Source organism: Balaenoptera ricei, chromosome 10 (genome assembly GCF_028023285.1).
Source record: "Balaenoptera ricei isolate mBalRic1 chromosome 10, mBalRic1.hap2, whole genome shotgun sequence".
NCBI classification, from domain to species: Eukaryota; Metazoa; Chordata; class Mammalia; order Artiodactyla; family Balaenopteridae; genus Balaenoptera; species Balaenoptera ricei.
This window is the reverse complement of record NC_082648.1, coordinates 428578-447239: the sequence shown is the minus strand read 5'-3', so window position 1 is coordinate 447239 and position 18662 is coordinate 428578. Positions and strand designations below refer to the sequence as shown.

At 44.4% G+C, this 18662-nt stretch overlaps 1 protein-coding gene across 4 annotated transcripts in view; it reads left to right on the top strand.

Annotated features, from left to right (window-relative positions):
* Positions 1 to 6199: 6199 nt before the first annotated feature.
* The window catches only part of BCL2L13 (BCL2 like 13), a 68272-nt gene continuing 55809 nt past the window's right edge, over positions 6200 to 18662 (top strand). For 2 of the 4 annotated variants that reach the window (XM_059934997.1, XM_059935001.1), the window contains exons 1-2: positions 6201 to 6372; positions 16371 to 16541. In XM_059934997.1, coding sequence (XP_059790980.1) covers positions 16421 to 16541 — 121 coding nt within the window. In that variant the 5' untranslated portion in view covers positions 6201 to 6372; positions 16371 to 16420. Of the gene's footprint in view, positions 6373 to 16370; positions 16542 to 18662 lie in introns of all 4 variants that reach the window. The other 2 variants (XM_059935000.1, XM_059934996.1) reach the window with 2 other exon arrangements.

Below are 18662 nucleotides of genomic sequence, written 5' to 3'. Positions count from 1 at the left end.
AATTCGGCCTCTGTACACCAGTGCCGGATTGTATCTTGGAGACGGAGTTTTGGGTGAAGTAGAAAACAATAGTTTTATTGCTTTGCCAGGCACAGGGGGCCACGACAGGCTAATGCCCTCAAAACTGTGTCCCCCACCTGGAGGGGGTGGTGAGGAGTCTTACAGTGTTCCAGGAACAGGGCATGATTAGCTCGTGGAGCTTCTTCTGATTGGTTGGTGGTGAGGTAATCGGGAATCAGCATCATCAACCTAGTTCCAACCGGTCTGAGGCCTGTGTGCTGTGGGCAGCGAGCAGCTAACCTCTCCCACCTGGTGGGGGCTTCCGTGTCTGCAGAACAGCTGGAAGGACCCGGCTCAGAACATTAACTGTACAGCCCTTGCGGGAGAGCTAAAGGTCCTTGACTGTGTAATGGCTAAAGTATTATTATTTTGGCTTGCTTGACTGTTAGCCTTTCTGCATTTTCCCACTTGTCTGATTAAACGTATTCCTTGACTGAAGTTTTTCTGCAGACAAAGGGCAGGCAGAAGACATGGGTGAGGGTTATTCTGGGAAAGCCTCACAGGGTCCTGCTCGGTTACACCCCAATACCCTTTTCCTGTTACAAGACCCCATCCCGGATACCACCTTTCATTTAGTTGACCTGCCTCGTAAGTTCTTCTTGGGGGTGACAGTTGCTCAAACTTCCCTCTTTGTTGACCTTGACAGTTTGAGGGATACTGTTAGGTATATTATAGGTACACCTCTGGGGATTTTCACATAATTGGTCAGGGGTTGTGGGTTTTGGGGAGGAAGAGCACAGAGGGAAAGTGCCATTTTCATCACATCACATCAAGGGTTCATGCTGTCAGCCTGATTTTTGACTGTTGGTGTTGACCTTGATCACTTGGCTAAAGCAGTGCTTGTGAGGTTTCTCCACTGTAAAGTTACTCTTTTTTTTTTCCCCTTTCCATACTTCACTCTTTGGAAAGATGTACTATGTGCAGCCCACACTTAAGGAGTGAGGAGTTACGCTCCACGTTCTTTAGCGTGGACTACCTACATAATTGATTTGGAATTCTGAATGAGCATGTGCATTTTTCAACATCATTACCAGGATCCATTTACAGGAAATTATTCAGAAAATTAAGGGAGAAATTCTTCGAGCCCACATTTTATAAAGGCAAAATACTTTGAAAACTTATTTTTAGGATAGATTCCTAATAATAGAATTATGGGCCAAAGGGTACACACATTTTTATTACTAGCTTTTTATTTTGAGGAAATTTCAAATATAAATTGTAAGAATAGTGCGATAAACTCCCATCAACTAGATTCACCAACTATTAATATTTTGCTATATTTGCTTTATCACTTTTCATATGTATATATGTATATATATATATATATAAAATTTCACGAGTCAATAAATAGTTCAGAGTGTGTTTCATAAGACTAAGGGTGTACGTCAGTCAAATTCAGGAAATTTAATAAGTCCATATTCAAATTTTGCCATATGTTCCATTAGTATTCCTTGTAGCAATATTTTTTTTTCTGATCCAGGATCCAATCCAACATCACCTATTGTATTAATTACCTTGTCTTTTTAGTCTCCTTTAATACGGAATAGTTCCTCAGACTTTGTCTTTCCTGATACTGACGTTTCTGAAGAGTACTAGTCATTGAATTGGCCACTTGTAGAAAGTCCCTCAATTGGGTTTTGTCTGATAGTTTCCTCATAATTACATTCAGGTGCTGCATTACAGGAGAAGTACATGTGTGATATTGTGTCCTCAGTGCATTGCATGTCCTTTTAATGGGAATGGCATACCCATTTTTCAAGCTCTTAATACAAATGCCAAATTATTGTCCAGCTGTGCTAGTGGACACTTCTTTGTAGCGTATGACAAGTTGGTACACGTATTTGAGAAAAGTGGTGTTGAATAAGGGAAGGGTTCAGCCACAAAACAGTAAAACTAACAGGGCGACGGAAATCCATGCATTTGATCTCAATTTGATCGGTAGTCTAATCAACTGAACCAGATGGTAGGCTTGTTTCTCTCATCTAACTAGTTTTTGCACTAATAATTTCATTCCTCATCATCCCAGAAGACAGGCATATGCATGCCTCTAGCAAGCTAGGTCAGGATGAGGTGGTATTCACTCATTTGGATTACAATCCTTCCTCCCGTTTATTTATTTATTTATTTATTTATTTATTTATTTATTTATTTATGGCCGCACCGTGCAGCATGCAGAACTTCCCCGACCAGGGATCAAACCCATGCCCCCTGCAGTGGAAGTGTGGATTCTTAACCACTGGACGGCCAGGGAAGTCCTCCTCCTGTTTATTTTTACAATGTTCTGCAAATGCCTGGGGCTGAAGACTGGGAGCCTCAACCTAATACATGTCTAATCACTTAAGAAAACAATGTCTGGAAGAGATGTGATACTATCCAGATCAATGTGCTTTTGTTTTTTGGAAAACAGTGTGCTGATTTTTATGATTTATCATTATTTTCAGACATTAAAGAATACAGAAAAGTACAAAGAATTCAAATGTCTATGTACCATGTACCACCACCCAGAGTTGACAATTAACATTTGTCACATTTGCCTTAGGACTTCATTTTTTAAATAAAATAGTGTTACAGGTATACTTAACATCGCCTTTTGTTCTGCTTTCCTCTCCGCCATGTCAGTGCTCTTACAACTACTTTCTGCAGTATTTTGCTGATTCACTGAGGAACAGGCCAGGTGCTATCTGGTAAGAACGTGGTAAGCTTCAGAGAGTGAAGCACAAGTGAAAAAGTTATTATGAGTACATGCAAAGATTAACTAGTTGGTAGTTTTCCAAATCCAATTTCCTCCTATACTAGCTTAGGTCTTGTGAAGAAGTTTTACTAAAACAGCTTTTCAGACAAATCCCAAAAATCCCACTCCCAGATAAATTTATTGACTATGGCTTCACCAAAACTGCCGACCTAAATTCCTTTCAGGTTAGTCACTTAAGAGATGGTTTGCGTGCTCCTTGATTTACCTGCTCCCGAGCTAAGGCCCCAGTCTGTGGTTTATCTGGAAACTGAGTCACTAGAATAGATAAGGTAAGGCTTCAGTTTGTCTGCTGGGGAGTGCACACACACACACACACACACATACACACAGAAACTGGAGGTAGATGAAAATCATGTCTTTGAATGTTGAGGAATTTTTAAAAGAAAAGACAGGGGCTTCCCTGGTGGCGCAGTGGTTGAGAGTCTGCCTGCCAATGCAGGGGACATGGGTTCGAGCCCTGGTCTGGGAAGATCCCACATGCCGCGGAGCAGCTGGGCCCGTGAGCCACAATTACTGAGCCTGCGCCTTTGGAGCCCGTGCTCTGCAACGGGAGAGGCCGCGACAGTGGGAGGCCCGCGCACCGCGATGAAGAGTGGCCCCCGCTCTCCGCAACTGGAGAAAGCCCTTGCACAGAAACGAAGACCAAACGCAGCCAAAAATAAATAAATTAAAAAAAAAAAAAAAAAGACAAATGGTGGCAGAAAGCAGCGAAAGTCTAACTTACGTGCTTGCACTTACAGCCTTTTCCAACCAATTTTCCGCACAGCAGAAAGTAATTTAAAACCTAGCTGGCCTCTAATCACTCCCTAATTTATAACCTCTGGTGGCTCCTCTGTGCTCTGGAGGAGCTGGCCCTGCCCATTGACCTCATCACTCCTCCTCCCTTTCTCACCAGCTCCAAGCTTTACTGGTTTGTTCTCAAGCTTTTTGCCTGAGGTCTTTTCCTGCACTTGCCCCTTGGGTTGTTCTTCAGTCTTTAGGTCTCAACTTAAAATATCCCCTCCTTGGAGAGAGGTTTCCATCAACACCCTGTCACCTTAATTTTCTACTCCTGTCCCTTGTTTGTTTACCTCAGGACATGCCACAATTTTAAACTATTTTGTTTTTTTCCTTTCATTTCTATGTTCTTATCTGGTTTTCCAACGAAAATGTCAGCTTCACAACAGGGACCATGTCATGGTTTTTGCCAGCATCCAGCATACTGCCTGGTACATACATAGTAGGCATTCAATAAATAACTGATGAATGAGAATGAATGAGTTGAATCTAGAGTTTAGGTTTTATTATCACATCAGGCTGCAGTCTAGGTCTCTGTGTCACTCATAAGATCCGTCAGAAAAAAAAAAAAAAACAAACCCAAAACCCCAAAAACCCATGAACTGCTTGTGATTAATTTTTGTAAAAGCATTATATATTTTACACCATTTGCTAAAGAGAGTATCTCTTTCCTCATTGAATTGTCTCTGTTGAAAATCAGTGGACCATTCTGAACTTTCTATTCTGTTCCATTGGCCCATATGCTATCCTTGTGGTATATATTCAAAAAATTTTAAAAAGGGGAAAAAGCAAACCCTAAAACTGAAAGCAATCTGAAAGAAATTTACCTAACCATATATCAAATTGGCAACCTAACTACACAGAATTATTCCATGTGACTTTTTTTGTTGTTGTTGAAATTTACATACAATGAACTGCATAGACCTACAAAGTACAATTAGATGAGTTAGGACACCTGTGTGATCACCACAATATAGAGACTAATTCCATCACCCTAGAGAGAAAGCTCTTTTCTAGTCAATCCCACACTCCCAGTCGACAGTGCTGATTTCTATAACCATTGATTAATTTTGCCTGTTCCTGAAATTCATATAAACGGAACCACACAGTAGGTACATTTTTATGTCTGGCTTCTTTGACTCAACGCTTTTGAAATTAATCCATATGGTCACATGTAACAACGGTCAGCTTTTCTTTTATTGCTGACTAATTTCTGTTGTATAATTCAAAAAGTCAACTTTTTAAAAATTAAGACGAGGAGACTTAAAAGATTTAACAACCAAATGCAATGCATGACCCTGGTTTAAATCAAAAACTATATGGAATCTAAAAAAAAAAAAAAGTTCTGATGAACCCAGGGGCAGGACGAGAACAAAGACGCAGACGCAGAGAATGAACTTGACACCGAGAGGGGGAAGGGTAAGCTGGGACGATGTGAGAGAGTAACACTCACATATATACACTACCAAATGTAAAACAGCTAGAGGGAAGCAGCCGCATAGCACAGGGAGATCAGCTCAGTGCTTTGTGACCACCTAGAGGCATGGGATAGAGAGGGTGGGAGGGAGACACAAGAAGGACGGCATATGGGGATATATGTATACGTATAGCTGATTCACTTTGCTATACAGCAGAAACTAACACACCATTGTGAAGCAATTATACTCCAATAAAGATATTAAAAGAAACTATAAAAGCCATTACTTGGAGAATCGGGGGAATTTAATATGGCCTGGTTAATAGATACTATTAGGGAATTATTGATAGTTTTCTTAGCTCACTAAGTCTCTTCTTGGCAAATCTGTCCGATTTCACTATGAACAGCACCGCCCGAGTTCTCAGTCACTCGGGCCCAAAGCCTCGGAGCTCCAACCTTCTTTCGGATTCCGCCACCCACCCTCATTATCAGTTCAAGTTTTTATCACTTCTTTTTTCACGGCTGTATTGAGATATTCACCTTTTTGAAGTGTATAACGGAGTATAATTAAATGGCTTCAAGTGAGTGTATTCACAAAGCTGCGCAACCACCAGCACAATCACCCGGAGAACATCTTCGTCACCCCAGAAAGAACCCTTGACCCCACTAGCAGACAGTGCCCATCGGCCTTTTGTCCTAAGGCAGCCTTCGGCTCCTCCGCCCGGCCGTATCAGGCGCCCGGACACAGTGGCTCCCCCAGGGCGCGGTGGAGACGCCACACCGCCTCCCAGTGGCCGCTGCAGATGCGCTCTTTCCTCGCGGCGCTACGGCGCCCCCGCCCCCCCGCCCGCTCCGTACCCTCAAGGCCCAGCCCCCCATCCAGCGCTGCGGCGCCGCAGCTCCCGGGACTCCACGCTCAGTCAGCCGGCTCGCCTGCAGCTCCTCCAGCGGGCGTCGCCAGCCTCCGCACCCACGACTGTGGGCCCGCCCGAGTCTGCCTCCTTCCCAGCGGTCCAAGGCCGCCGCCGCCCGGAACCATAGAGCTGCTCCCCAAGAGGAGAGCAGGCCGGGAGAGGGCGGCTCTTCCGGGTCACGTCTGCACAAAGAGGCCTCCGGGACTCCGTGGTCCCGGCTTCCTCTCGGGTAGGCGGATCCGCCCCTGGCGGCGCGCCTGGCGCCCCGCCCCGACGCCGGCGCTGACGGAAGCACGCCGGGTGACCTCACCCGCCAACATGGCGGCGGCGGTAGATTAGGACCGCGGGTCGGAGCTGCCGCTGCCACTGCCACCGCCACCGCCACCGTGGGATCCTGTGCGGAGCAGCCGCTGCCGCGTTTTCACCTCTGCGGGGGCACGGGCCTGGGCCAGGTGAGGGGAGCGGGGTAGCGGGCAGGCCGCGCCGGGCCCTCTCCCAGCTTCGCCCGAGGCGTCCCGAGGCCGACGCGGGAGAGAGGGGGGAGTGAGAGGCTGAGGGCGCGAGGCCGTTCCGCTGCTCCTCAGACGTGTCCGGGCGCGGGGTCAGCGGGCGTGGGCCTCGGGCGAGGGGTACGTGCGCGGGGCTCGCGGCCTGGGTGCCCGCCAGCCGGCCGGGCCGCGGCTTCTCCTCAAGGTTCCCGGTGCCCCTCCCGGCGGCTCCGACGCCGCTGTCATTGCTGTTGCTATTTCACGTGTTCGTTTTTGCCACCCTTAGAGGCGGCATGGTTCGCGCTAGGTCGTTTCTTCCTTTGGTCTTTCTCCCACCATCCCAGGGAGACCCCGAGAGTCTCTCCTTCGTGCCCGGACTTTCCGAGCTGGGGCTTCCCCGCTGGGAGCCGGGGCCTCGGGCCAGCGGTCCTGGGCCCTGGCCGCCGCCCTGCGGAGTCGGCCCGATGCCCGCACGAGCGCGCGGTTACCCGTGCAGCCAGCGCCCCGTTTCTGTACAAGTTCTTAACGAAACTGACGGTCTCCCCCCTCCCCTGTTTTTTTACGACGTGGAGCAAAACAAGCAAGTCCTCCAGCGAAACTGTCAGTGCGATTTCCCCGGGAGGTTTGGTCTAAACCAGAATGCTGGTCTCTGCCCTGACTTGTGTGACCTTGGATGAGTTGCCACACCCTTCTAGTACCTTCTTTTCTTCAGTCTGCCAGAAAATTAAACAAGTGTTCGTGTAGGTAGTGAACTGCTTATACCTCACGTACACTGTGGGATAAATAAATGTACACTGTAAATTGAAAATATTTAAACCACTATGGAATATTCTTCTTTTGATAATAGGCCGTTAGGGACTTTGAAAATTCTTTTACTCTGATTGGTCAGGTACCATTCTCAGTATTTTTTTTTTTCAAAGGATGGATCTTCTTATGGAGGACCGTACCCCAGTAATTGAGTTCAGTTGAGGGATACAGACGGTTGAGTCCAAGCCGTTTTGTAGAGAAAAGGTGCTCGTTAGCCCGTCAGTTAGTGAATATTTACTACATATCTTGCTCAGCTTTTGGGACAAGTGATTTGCAACAATAAGTATTGTTTTAAGAACATGTTTCTCTTATGAAACATTTTAGACATACAAAACAAAAGTTTTAACCAATCACAGTACCACCATCCTGCTTTTTATCATTGTTTTTTCAAACTTGATTTTGATGCATATCTTATTCCAAATAAGTGGTCACCAAGGGTTCTTTTTTTTTTTTTTTTGGCCGCTCTGCGCAGCATGCAGGTTCTTTGTTCCCGGACCAGGAGTGGAACACGCGCCCCCTGCCATGGAAGCACAGTCTTAACCACTGGACCGCCAGGGAATTCCCAAGAGTTCTTTTTTTTTTTATTTTAAATATTTATTTATTTGTCTATTTAAGGTGTGCCGAGTCTTAGTTGCGGCACGTGGACTTCTTAGTTGCAGCATGCATGCGGGATCTAGTTCCCAGACCAGGGATGGAACCCGGCGCCCTGCAATGGGAGCGCAGAGTCTTAACCGCTGCGATGCCAGGGAAGTCCCCCAGGAGTTTTTTTTTAAATTTATTTATTTATTTATTTATGGCTGTGTTGGGTCTTCGTTGCTGCATGCGGGCTTTCTCTAGTTGCGGCGAGCGGGGGCTACTCTTCGTTGCGGTGCACGGGCTTCTCATTGTGGTGGCTTCTCTTGCGGAGCACAGGCTCTAGGCACGCGGGCTCAGTAGTTGTGGCTCGTGGGCTCTAGAGCACAGGCTCAGTAGTTGTGGCGCACGGGCTTAGTTGCTCCGCGGCATGTGGGATCTTCCTGGACCAGGGCTCGAACCCGTGTCCCCTGCACTGGCAGGCGATTCTTAAGCACGGCGCCACCAGGGAAGCCCAAGAGTTCTTAATTAATATATGTTAACAGGGTTGAAGAAAGGGGGCTATTTTCAGAGTTGCTGATTTTTTTTAGGAGCGTTTTATTGAGATGCCGTTAAGTTGTTCACATGTGTAGTCACAGAGTGTGCAACTATCACTGCAGTTTTCATCATTCCCAAAAGAAGCCTCGTACTCATTAGCAGTCATTCTTTATTCCCACACTCCCCCACCTAGGCGGCCACTATTTTACTTCTCTGTAGATCCGCCAGTTCTGGATATTTCATATGAACAGAATTATACAATATGTGGTCTTTTGTGACTGGCTTTTACTTCCATGTTGTAGCAGGTATTGGCATTTCATTCCTTTTTATGGCCACATAATATCACATTGTATGAATAGACCACATTTTTAAAATTCATCAGTTGACGGGCAGTTATTTCCACTGTTTGGCTGTTATATGTAATGCTGCTGTGACCATTCATGTGAACGTTTTTGCGTAGACAATGTGTTTTCATTTCTCTGTGGCACATACGTAGGAGTGGAGCAGAGAAATTGACTTTCATGTCTCCCTTTTATGCACGTTATCTACACGTATATGGGAAGCCTGATTACTTGCTGTGAAAGTCAGACTATGTGTTTGTGGGGAGAGTGAGAGTGAGGCATTCCTCTTTAAGTACATTATGTTGGAGTGCCAACTGCTGAGTGGAAACATTTTTGGACGGCCCTTAACACAGGATTGAACTAGCGTCTTCAGTTAGGCACGTTGCAGTTGGAAAGGGATAGTGTACACTAAAATATTTAGTGTCTGCTGAGTTTTCAAATGCTTAGTTGCATTTCTCAGTTGGACCCAGTGAAATTTTTGCAGTTTCACAATTTTAATTAGGATTATGTAACTTTTCTTTTGCAGAAAGTCCTAGAATTGTATGAGACCTAATAAAGTACAGATTGAAGAAATAAAGTCGTTGGACTTCATGCCACTTTGTGGAGCTTAAAAATTCTTTGCTAAAACCACCAGTGGGTCTGGAGACTGGGATCTGGGAATCAAAAACTTTGTCAGTGCTTAAAACTCCAGAGTTTTCATTTGTGACTGAATTATCTGTGGATTTTCACTTTTCTCTTTGTAAACTGGGATTGTATATCTACTAAACTCCACATTACTGCAGTATTTAACAATCTTATTACAATTTTATTTTAGTGGGAGGAGATAGTCTAAAAACAAAGCTTCCTGAAATAATTTAATTACATCATGTTAGATTGTAATATTTTTCTGCTGTGGTTCTATGGGGTTAAGAAATAGAACATAGGTGTGATATTCTAAGTTAGTATTTCTGAGGTGGGTGCTAGAAATTTGTTTTTAATAGCCGCCAAGATGATTATGATCAGACAAGGTTGGGAAACAACTACAAAAAACTCATGCTGCTGCAGATTTGCTTTTCATAAGAATTTAAAGTAGAATTTAATAGTTGCTGTATACCTTCTGGTTACCGTTCATAAAATGTGCCTAATTCCCACAGTACTATCTATATTAACATCCTGGGATTTGCACTGGTACTCATAATAGAAATCTGGTTTTAAAAAAAGCAGACCATTTATTGTAAGATTGTGGATATTACACTTGTTACTGAAGGATCATGGATGTTTTGGAGATGCCACCAAATGTATGTATAAACACAAGATTAAGTTACCCTAAGCTTCCTCAGGCCGTGCATCTGGCTGACAGCTACCTGTAACTTGAGAGAAGAGCAAATTAAAGGTGTAAGGCAGAGAAAGAAACAGCTGGGTAACACAGCTGTATTCGGTAGGTTGTTAGAATTGTGTAAAAAGCAGGAGTTTTTATATTGAAGGTCACTCTTGTATTTAATCACTTCTTGATACCAAGAACAGTTATACATAATTTGAATTCTAAAGGGTTCTAGATAAAATTTAAAGAGTAAAAGTAGCTATGTCTTTTTCATCATTTAAAAGGAAGCTTGAGCTGTCTTAGGCATGAAATGTCCTCTGGTTGGTGAGTAACTAGTGGGGTGGACCTGAGCATGGTCCCCTGCTTCCAGGAAAGCTCTGGGTGGTGGTCTCAGATTGTATTTACTTTTTCTTTAACCTGTCTTTTTCCTTTTTGCCCCCCTGTCCCATTCTCAAAATTGACAAATTTGCTTCTTTCGGTATTGTGGGTGTCTGATATTTGGGAAATTGCCTTGTTTTTCTACCATTTTTTCCTGTTATCATTAGTGTTAGTATTTCCACCTCTGTGTTCCTCTCACCCAGCACGTTGCCTGGCTTGCAGGAGATGTGCATTGAATGAATACAATTAAGGCCTAAGAGTTCGGAACGGAAGAGGATGTTCTCAACTAAGTGGTTGCACTGTTAACTAGCTGTTACGATTTTGGGCAAATAAATTGTCTATTCTTGTTTCTCCATCAAAGTTGAGACTGTTATCTTTTCCTTCTGGTGTGGAGGATTACTGTGACAACACGTGGAAGAGTGCTTCAGAAATAGAGGTCTCGTGCAGAGGTGATTTATTTATGGTATCTTATAGAAATGCAAGAGCTCTTTGTGCAATATGCAGATTAGTCGCCACAGAGCGTGCAGAGGGAGTGATGCCCTCTCTCCCCAGAATACTCTGCAGCCGTGCTGCAGGGTTCACACTTGGCATATTGTCAGTGCCTTTGAGAGACTGTAATTTAATACAAATGCACAGGACCTATGATAGCATTTCTTTCTGTTTGTTTATTTTTAATTGAAGTATAGTTGATGTACAGTGTTGTATGTTACAGTTGTACAACATAGTGATTCACAGTTTTTAAAGGTTATAGTTCATTTATAGCTATTATAAAATGCTGGCTATATTCCCTGTGTTGTAGACACATAGTAGTGTTTCTGAGGTCTGCCTGCCCCATCACCTAAACACAGGCCTGCACGAGCTGCTTCGCTGCTGTAAACTGGCAGCTCAGGCGAAGTTAGAGGAGTTGGAAGGATGTTTTGTCTTGCGGGTCTGGTTTGTTTATGACTGGAACGGCAGAGATAAACTTGAAGCCTAAAGACCACGCACTAAACTTAAATGATGGAAGTGTATATGGTCAGCTTCTCCGTTAGTGTGAGTCATTGAGAATGGTTGAGTGTCATGGAAGCAGCCACCAACTGTGTGGGCGTATGGACAGTAACGTGTACTAGAGCTGAGGACTTTATAGTGGAGAATTATGAAGTCCATGATTAAAATGGTATTTCCCTGGTGGCACAGTGGTTAACAGTCCGCCTGCCAGTGCAGGGGACACGGGTTCGAGCCCTGGTCCGGGAAGATCTCACATGCCGCGGAGCAACTAAGCCCACGTGCCACAACTACTGAAGCCCGTGCTCTGCAACAAGAGAAGCCACCACAATGAGAAGCCCGTGCACCGCAATGAAGAGTAGCCCCCGCTCGCTGCAACTAGAGAAAGCCAGTGTGCAGCAATGAAGACCTAACACGGCCAAAAAAAAAAAAAAGATGGTATTTATGGTTAGTCAATAGGGATTTGTAAGAAAATTTGAAGACCACTAGGTTAAAAAATCCAGTTTGGAAACTTGGTGAACTATGCTTTGTCTGTAGCATCTGGGTTGGTGTGTAACTGAAACTGTCTTAAGAGATATGGATTTTTTTTGATAAATACAAGAAATTTTTTAAAATTTTTATTTTATTGAAATATAGTTGATTTACAATGTTATGTTAATTTCTTTTTCTTTTTTTTTTTTTTGGCTGCGAGGCTTGTGGGATCTTAATTCCCCAACCCAGTGATTGAACCTGGGCCACGGCGGTGAAAGCGCCGAGTCCTAACCACTGGACCGCCAAGGAATTCCCAATGTTCTGTTAATTTCTGCTGTACAGCAAAGTGATTGTTATACATATATATATATATATATATATATACACACACACACACACACACACACTCTTTTTCATATTTTTTTCCATTATGGTTTATCATGGGAAATTGTTTATAGTTCCCTGTGCTATACAGTAGGACCTTGTTGTTTATCCATCCTTGATATTATAGTTTGCATCTCCCAACCCCAAGCTCCCAATCCATCCCTCCTCCCCCACCCCCCTCACCCTTGGCAACCACAAGTCTGTTTTCTATGTTTGTGAGTCTGTTTCTGTTTGTAGATGGGTTCATTTGTGTCCTGTTTTTGATTCCACATATAAGTGATATCATATGGTATTTGTCTTTCCCTTTCTGACTTACTTCGCTTAGTATGATAATCTCTAGGTCCATCCATATTGCTGCAAATGGCATTATTTATTACCACCACATCTTCTTTATCCATTCATCTATCAGTGGACATTTAGGTTGTTTCCATGTCTTGGCTACTGTAAATAGTACTGCAGTCAACATTGGGGTGCATGGATAAATACAAGAAATTTGATTATAACAAATTCTAGAACATCAATTTTTTAAAATATAAAGCATTATTCAGAAGATGAGTACTTCTTTTTTCCTGTTACCAAAAAATTCTGAGACTTTTTATATGTTAAATTTTGTTACTGATTTGCTCTGTTCTCTCTTTTGGAACTTAATAATTTATTCCTTGCTCTCTATTTATATCTCATTGGCTCCTCCACTGAATGTAAACGTGCTTAAGTCTCTTTCATTGTATATAAAACAAAACAAAATTAATGAACTCTCAGACCATTTGTCTCTCTCCCCAGCCTCCATTCTTGTCTTCCCTTCAAACCATGAAAGAATAGACTAAAACCCATTTTCTCTACTGATTCACTTTCCATTCACTCTTTTTTTTCTTTTCTGCTCATTTCTTCTTTTTTATTTTTAATTAATTTATTTATTTATATTTTATTTTTGGCTGCGTTGGGTCTTCATTGCTGCACGCAGGCTTTGTCTAGTTGCAGCGAGCGAGGGCCACTCTTTGTTTCCGTGCGTGGGCTTCTCATTGCAGTGGCTTCTCTTGTTGTGGAGCACAGGCTCTAGGCAGGCGGGCTCAGTAGTTGTGGCATGTGGGCTCAGTAGTTGTGGCTTGCGGGCTCTAGAGCGCAGGCTCAGTAGTTGTGGCGCACGGGCTTAGTTGCTCCATGACATGTGGGATCTTCCCGGACCAGGGCTTGAACCCGTGTCCCCTGCATTGGCAGGTGGATTCTTAACCACTGCGCCACCAGGGAAGTCCTCCATTCGCTCATCACGTCCCTGGCCTCTGCCGTTGCCCTGCCAGTCAGATCAACCCATCCTGTCGGGGCCATCATCCTGACGTTGCATTTTTTTTGGTGTGTTGTTTGTACTGCCTTCTTCCCGAAGCACCTCCCCTGACTCTGAGCACACCCTCCTGTCCCCTTTATGCCTTTCTGACTGTCCACTGCAGACCTTAGTGGGCTCCTCTGCCAGCTTCTCATCTTTTTGGTCACCCCTGAAATGGTAGTTTTGCCTTGAATTCTAATTGGGTTTCTTTTTCAGATTAAACCAGTGTTTCTCAACATGTTTTTTAAAAACGCTTTTTCCCTTTGATAAATAAAAATCTCTGGCTCCTCTTCTGGTGGTGCTTGGGGTTGGGGCGGTGGGTATGTGATTCTTCCCTCCCATCCTCTCACTGAGAGTCAGTGATACAAAGAAGATTGAAGGTTTACTCAGATTTATTTTCTATACCTTATAATCTGAAAACAGTAGGTAATGTTTGCTTTTCCAAGTATGAATATGCTTTTTCAAACCAAGCCACCCCTTCTCCCACCTCCTGGAAGCTTTGGCACGTCCTTCCCCTTGGAAGTCGCTGCTCTCCATCCACTCTCCTTAGGTGATGCTGTAGACCCGCCTCTGTGCAGACCACAGCTTTCTATCTCCAGTGCAGACCTCGTTCTGAGTTGAAGACCTGTATGTCTAACGTTTTGTTCATTTCCACCTGGATGGCTGTGGGCATTTTACAACTCAGTATGCCCCCAAGTGAACTTGTTATCCTTCTCCCCCAAACCAGCTCTTCCTGTATTATCTGATTTGAGAAGTAGGAGCAGCACCACTTTCCGTACAGCTGCCTGGCAACTGTCATGGAGTTGTTAACACATCTTTGAACTCTTCATATTTTCCCTATCCCGTCCCCTTCTCCTTTCCTGCGTTCCTGCTCTAGGTCATGCCTTCATACATCTCTTGTTTAGATTTTTCCAATAGTACCCTAACTTGTGTTCTTTTCTCCAGTCTCCGTTCTGTCTTCCACGCTGCCTCCAGGATGATTTTTCTAGAATATAGTCTGTTCATGTGCTTCTCTTGCTTAAAACCCTTCAGTGATTCCTATTGGTGTTCTACAGAGTTCCTAGCGTTTTTTTGCATCATGATCTAATCTGAGAGGCTACCGAAAGAAATTGAGTGTTTTTTTCCCCTACAGAAAAAATGCTTATGCACACAGAATTTGCATACAGTTCTGGGAGTTCGTTAATAGACATGGTTAAAATAATTTTCCAGCTTACAGAATAAAACCCGAGCTTCCAAGCATCCTGTAGCATACGAGGCAGGCCAAATGCTGACTACTGCTGAGCCCCATCCTCCTTGTATCATAGGACTTTGCCATGTCAAATGCTTAATTTTTGTGTTGTTCCCTGCTGTTCCAAAACACTTCTGTGCCTTTTCCTGGTCTACTTGACATCTAAAGTTCACCTCGTCCCATTCCCCAGCTGGTTCAGTTAGTGACTACTCACATTCCAAGATCTGCTCCGATTTTACCTTCTTTCCTGATTTCCACTTCTTTTTTCTTTCTCCCGAGAGACTTACCTGTTCCTTGTTTTGGGTTGCCCCTCCCACTCATGGATACTGACTCGTATCATAGAATTTTATTGTTCTTATTTGTTTCTATGCTTTTGTTTTCCTCTACTTGATAGAAAACTCCTGAGGGCAGGCAATTGATCTTAAGCCTTTGTGCCCAATGCACAGATATTTCTTAAGATCTTAAAACAGTCTGTATCGTTGTTTTAAGTAGAAAACAATTCTTTGGAAACTTCTTAATAAGACATTTTGGTTTGAAACAACTGTTAAGGTACATAGTAGGGGTCAAAAGGTACAAACTTGATTGTGAAATAAATAAGTCCTGGGGATGTAATGTACAGCCTGGTTACTGTAGTATGTAATTCTGCCTTGCATATTTGAAAGTTTCTAAAAGAGTATGTCTTTTAAAAAGGGGGGTACCTGGTATGTAAAACAGCTGTTAAGTCCACATGGAGAAGTGAATTGTACTTGGCATTGATTAGGGTACAAGTTAAAGTAACTATCGAAGAGATTCAGAATACCGTGGCTTGAATAGGAGTCAGAGGCAAGTGGTCAAGGCGGGCAGGGCAGCTCTGCTCCATGGGGTCATTCAGGGACCCAGGTCCCTTCTGTCTTGCGCTGTCCCCAGCAGTGGTGTCCTTGTTTGCATGTCAGAGTGAGGTGTCTGCCATATGCACATTTCAAACCCAGAGAGGAGGAAAGAGGAAGTCTTCAAGGAGAGATCCCCCCACACACACAATGCACATGTAACTTCTCTTATTCCTCAGGCTCAGACTAATCTTGTAGCACACTAAGCTGTAAAGGAAACGGAAATGTTGTTTGCAGCTGTGTGGACATGGACGTAGCTGAAATTTAGTAGGCTTTATTAGTAAAAGAAATAAGAGAACATAGACTGGCTGGGGGGGAGGGTAAAGAGAGGGCAGAGCTAGTGTTTTTGCCACATAGGTGAAAATAGAGTAACTAAGGAGAGGTAGAAAGGGAAATTTGCTTTTTTTTTTTTTTAAGGGAACTTTATTATTTTTATTTCTTATTTTTGGCTGCGTTGGGTCTTCGTTGCTATGCATGGGCTTTCTCTAGTTGTGGTGAGCGGGGGCTACTCTTCGTCGTGGTGTGCGGGCTTCTCATTGTGGTAACTTCTCTTGTTGCAGACCATGGGCTCTAGGTGTGCGGGCTTCAGGAGTTGTGGCACGTGGGCTCAGTAGTTGTGGCTCACGGGCTCAGTTGCTCCGCGGCATGTAGGATCTTCCCGGACCAGGGCTCAAACCCATGTCCCCTGCATTGGCAGGCGGATGCTTAACCACTGTGTCTCCAGGGAAGCCCCTGTAATAAACTTTAAACTGAAAAAATATTTTTATGTTTTTAGGTTTTGCACATCTGTAAGTAGACCTTTCCGGAGCTCAGCCAGCCGACTCCATGGCGTCCTCTACTACTGTGCCTCTAGGATTTCACTATGAAACAAAGTATGTTGTCCTCAGCTACTTGGGACTACTCTCTCTGGAGAAGCTGCAGGAGCAACATCTTTCCTCACCCCAAGGTATTATCTTTGGCTTGTGGTGGTTGTATTAAGTAGTAATAATTACTTCATGTGTGCAAAGTTATACGTATCTAAGTAACTTATAGCTCTGGTTATAAGATTGAATAATACTAATAGGCTCTTAAAGAATAAGAGCCACTCCATCCCTTCCCATCCCCTCATCCATTCCCAGAAGCATGACTTTTAACGTTTTTTAAAAGCTCGATATTTTATTTTATTTATTTATTTTTTTGCCGTACCATGTGGCTTGCGGGATCTTAGTTCCCTGACCAGGGATCGAACCCATGGCCCCTGCAGTGGAAGCATGGAGTCCTAACCACTGGACGGCCAGGGAAGTCCCAAGAGCTCCATATTTTAAATGATTGCCATTGATACAGGGAAAAATGTACTGAGTACATGTAAATAAACAGAAACCCATCTGCCTTTAGAGATTTCATACTTAACAAGCCATAGATTAGAATTATATAATTATTTTTAAAGTTTATAACACATCAAGTTCCTCAAGTCACCTTTTTTCAAGGATATTAGGGTTTATTTTTTAATTGAAGTATAGTTGATTTACAATCTTGTGTTAGTTTCAGGTGTACAGCAAAGTGATTCAGTTATATATATACATATATATATTTTTTCAGATTCTTTTATCTTATAGGTTATCACAAAATATGGAGTAGAGTTTCCTGTGCTATACAGTAGGTCCTTGTTGTTTATTTTATATATAGTAATAGGGATATTAGATGTAAACAGTCTATCAGACTTAGAGAGTTTTTAGCACAGTTCTTTGTATTGCGAAGTTGTATATATCCTTCTTTAAATAATTTGCCAAACGAAGCTTAAAACAGTTACTAGAGGCTGAATTAATCTTCATTAAGATGCAACATCATCATCTTAAATATTCTTATGCATAGATTTTTACTGCAGCCATGGAGGTAGTTCTTATTTATCTGCTGCTGTTTTAGCTCAAGAAAGGGTAGTGTTGGTACTAGGACGACGCGGAATTAGCGTCTCCTCACAACTAGGGCACCTACCAGGCACCAGTGGGGGACCACGGACACCTAAGGGGACGGGAGGAACCCCCAGCGACTGGGGAGGACGTGGGCGTAGGGGGAGTGAAGGGGAAGGAGAAGTGGAGGCCGGATGGGACAGGAGCCCCTGAGGGGCGGCTGGGGGAGAGGAAGGGATCCCATGCCTGAAGGGGGAAATTGGGGAACCATTGGGAGGGCAGAGGATTAAAAGGGGATGTGGCCAGGTTTCCCCTGTCCACTTGGACCCCCGGGAGCCTGCTGAGATCCTTGGCCTGATCCTCTGCCCACTGAGGCCCCCTCCAGCCACGCAGGTCCTGAGGGAGTGGGAGAGAGGTAAGGGGGAGCAAAAGTAAAGGCTGGACCTCTGGGACCGGCACCCCTGGGGGCGGCTGGGGGAGGGGAGGAGTTCCTACACCCAGCGGGACCCACCCACGGTTAGGGGTCCAGTGGTGACTGGAGAGACCCTGGGGGAGACGGTGGGGGAGGGGCACGAAGGAACAGATGGGAACGGGGCCAGCGTTTTCCCTGTCCACCTAGGCACCGGGGAGCCTGTTGGGCTCCCGGCCTAATCCTCTGCCCTCGGAGCCTCCCTCCTGCTGTGCAGAGCCCAAGCCCCGCCCCTGCACCCCCAGCCAGGGCCCCACCTCTACACTCGGAGACCCCCTCCGAGACCCCCTCCAATGTGCTGGGCCGAAGCCCCACCCACACACGCTCACTCAGGGCCCTACTTCCAGACTCCAGAACCCCACACTCTAGAGGCCCTCCTTTCCACATGCTGCCGCTCCCCTTCCGGGCAGGTCCTAAGCAGAAGCGCTGCCCCACACTTAAGGTCGCCCTGCCTAAGTCCCGCCCCACCCTAAACCCCAGCCCTGCCTAAGTTCCATGCCCCACATAAACTCCCTTCCCAAGACCAAGGCACTTTTTTTTTCTTTTTTTTTTCTGCTGCGGTTTTATTTTACCTTATTGCAGTTGTTTCAATTATAGTTTTATTTTTCCTAATACATTTTTTATCTTACTAATTTTATTTTGTTTTTTATTTTTTGATATTGTACTGCTCCTTTTTGTCTTTCTTCCGTTTTTTTTCTTTTTTTTTTTTTTT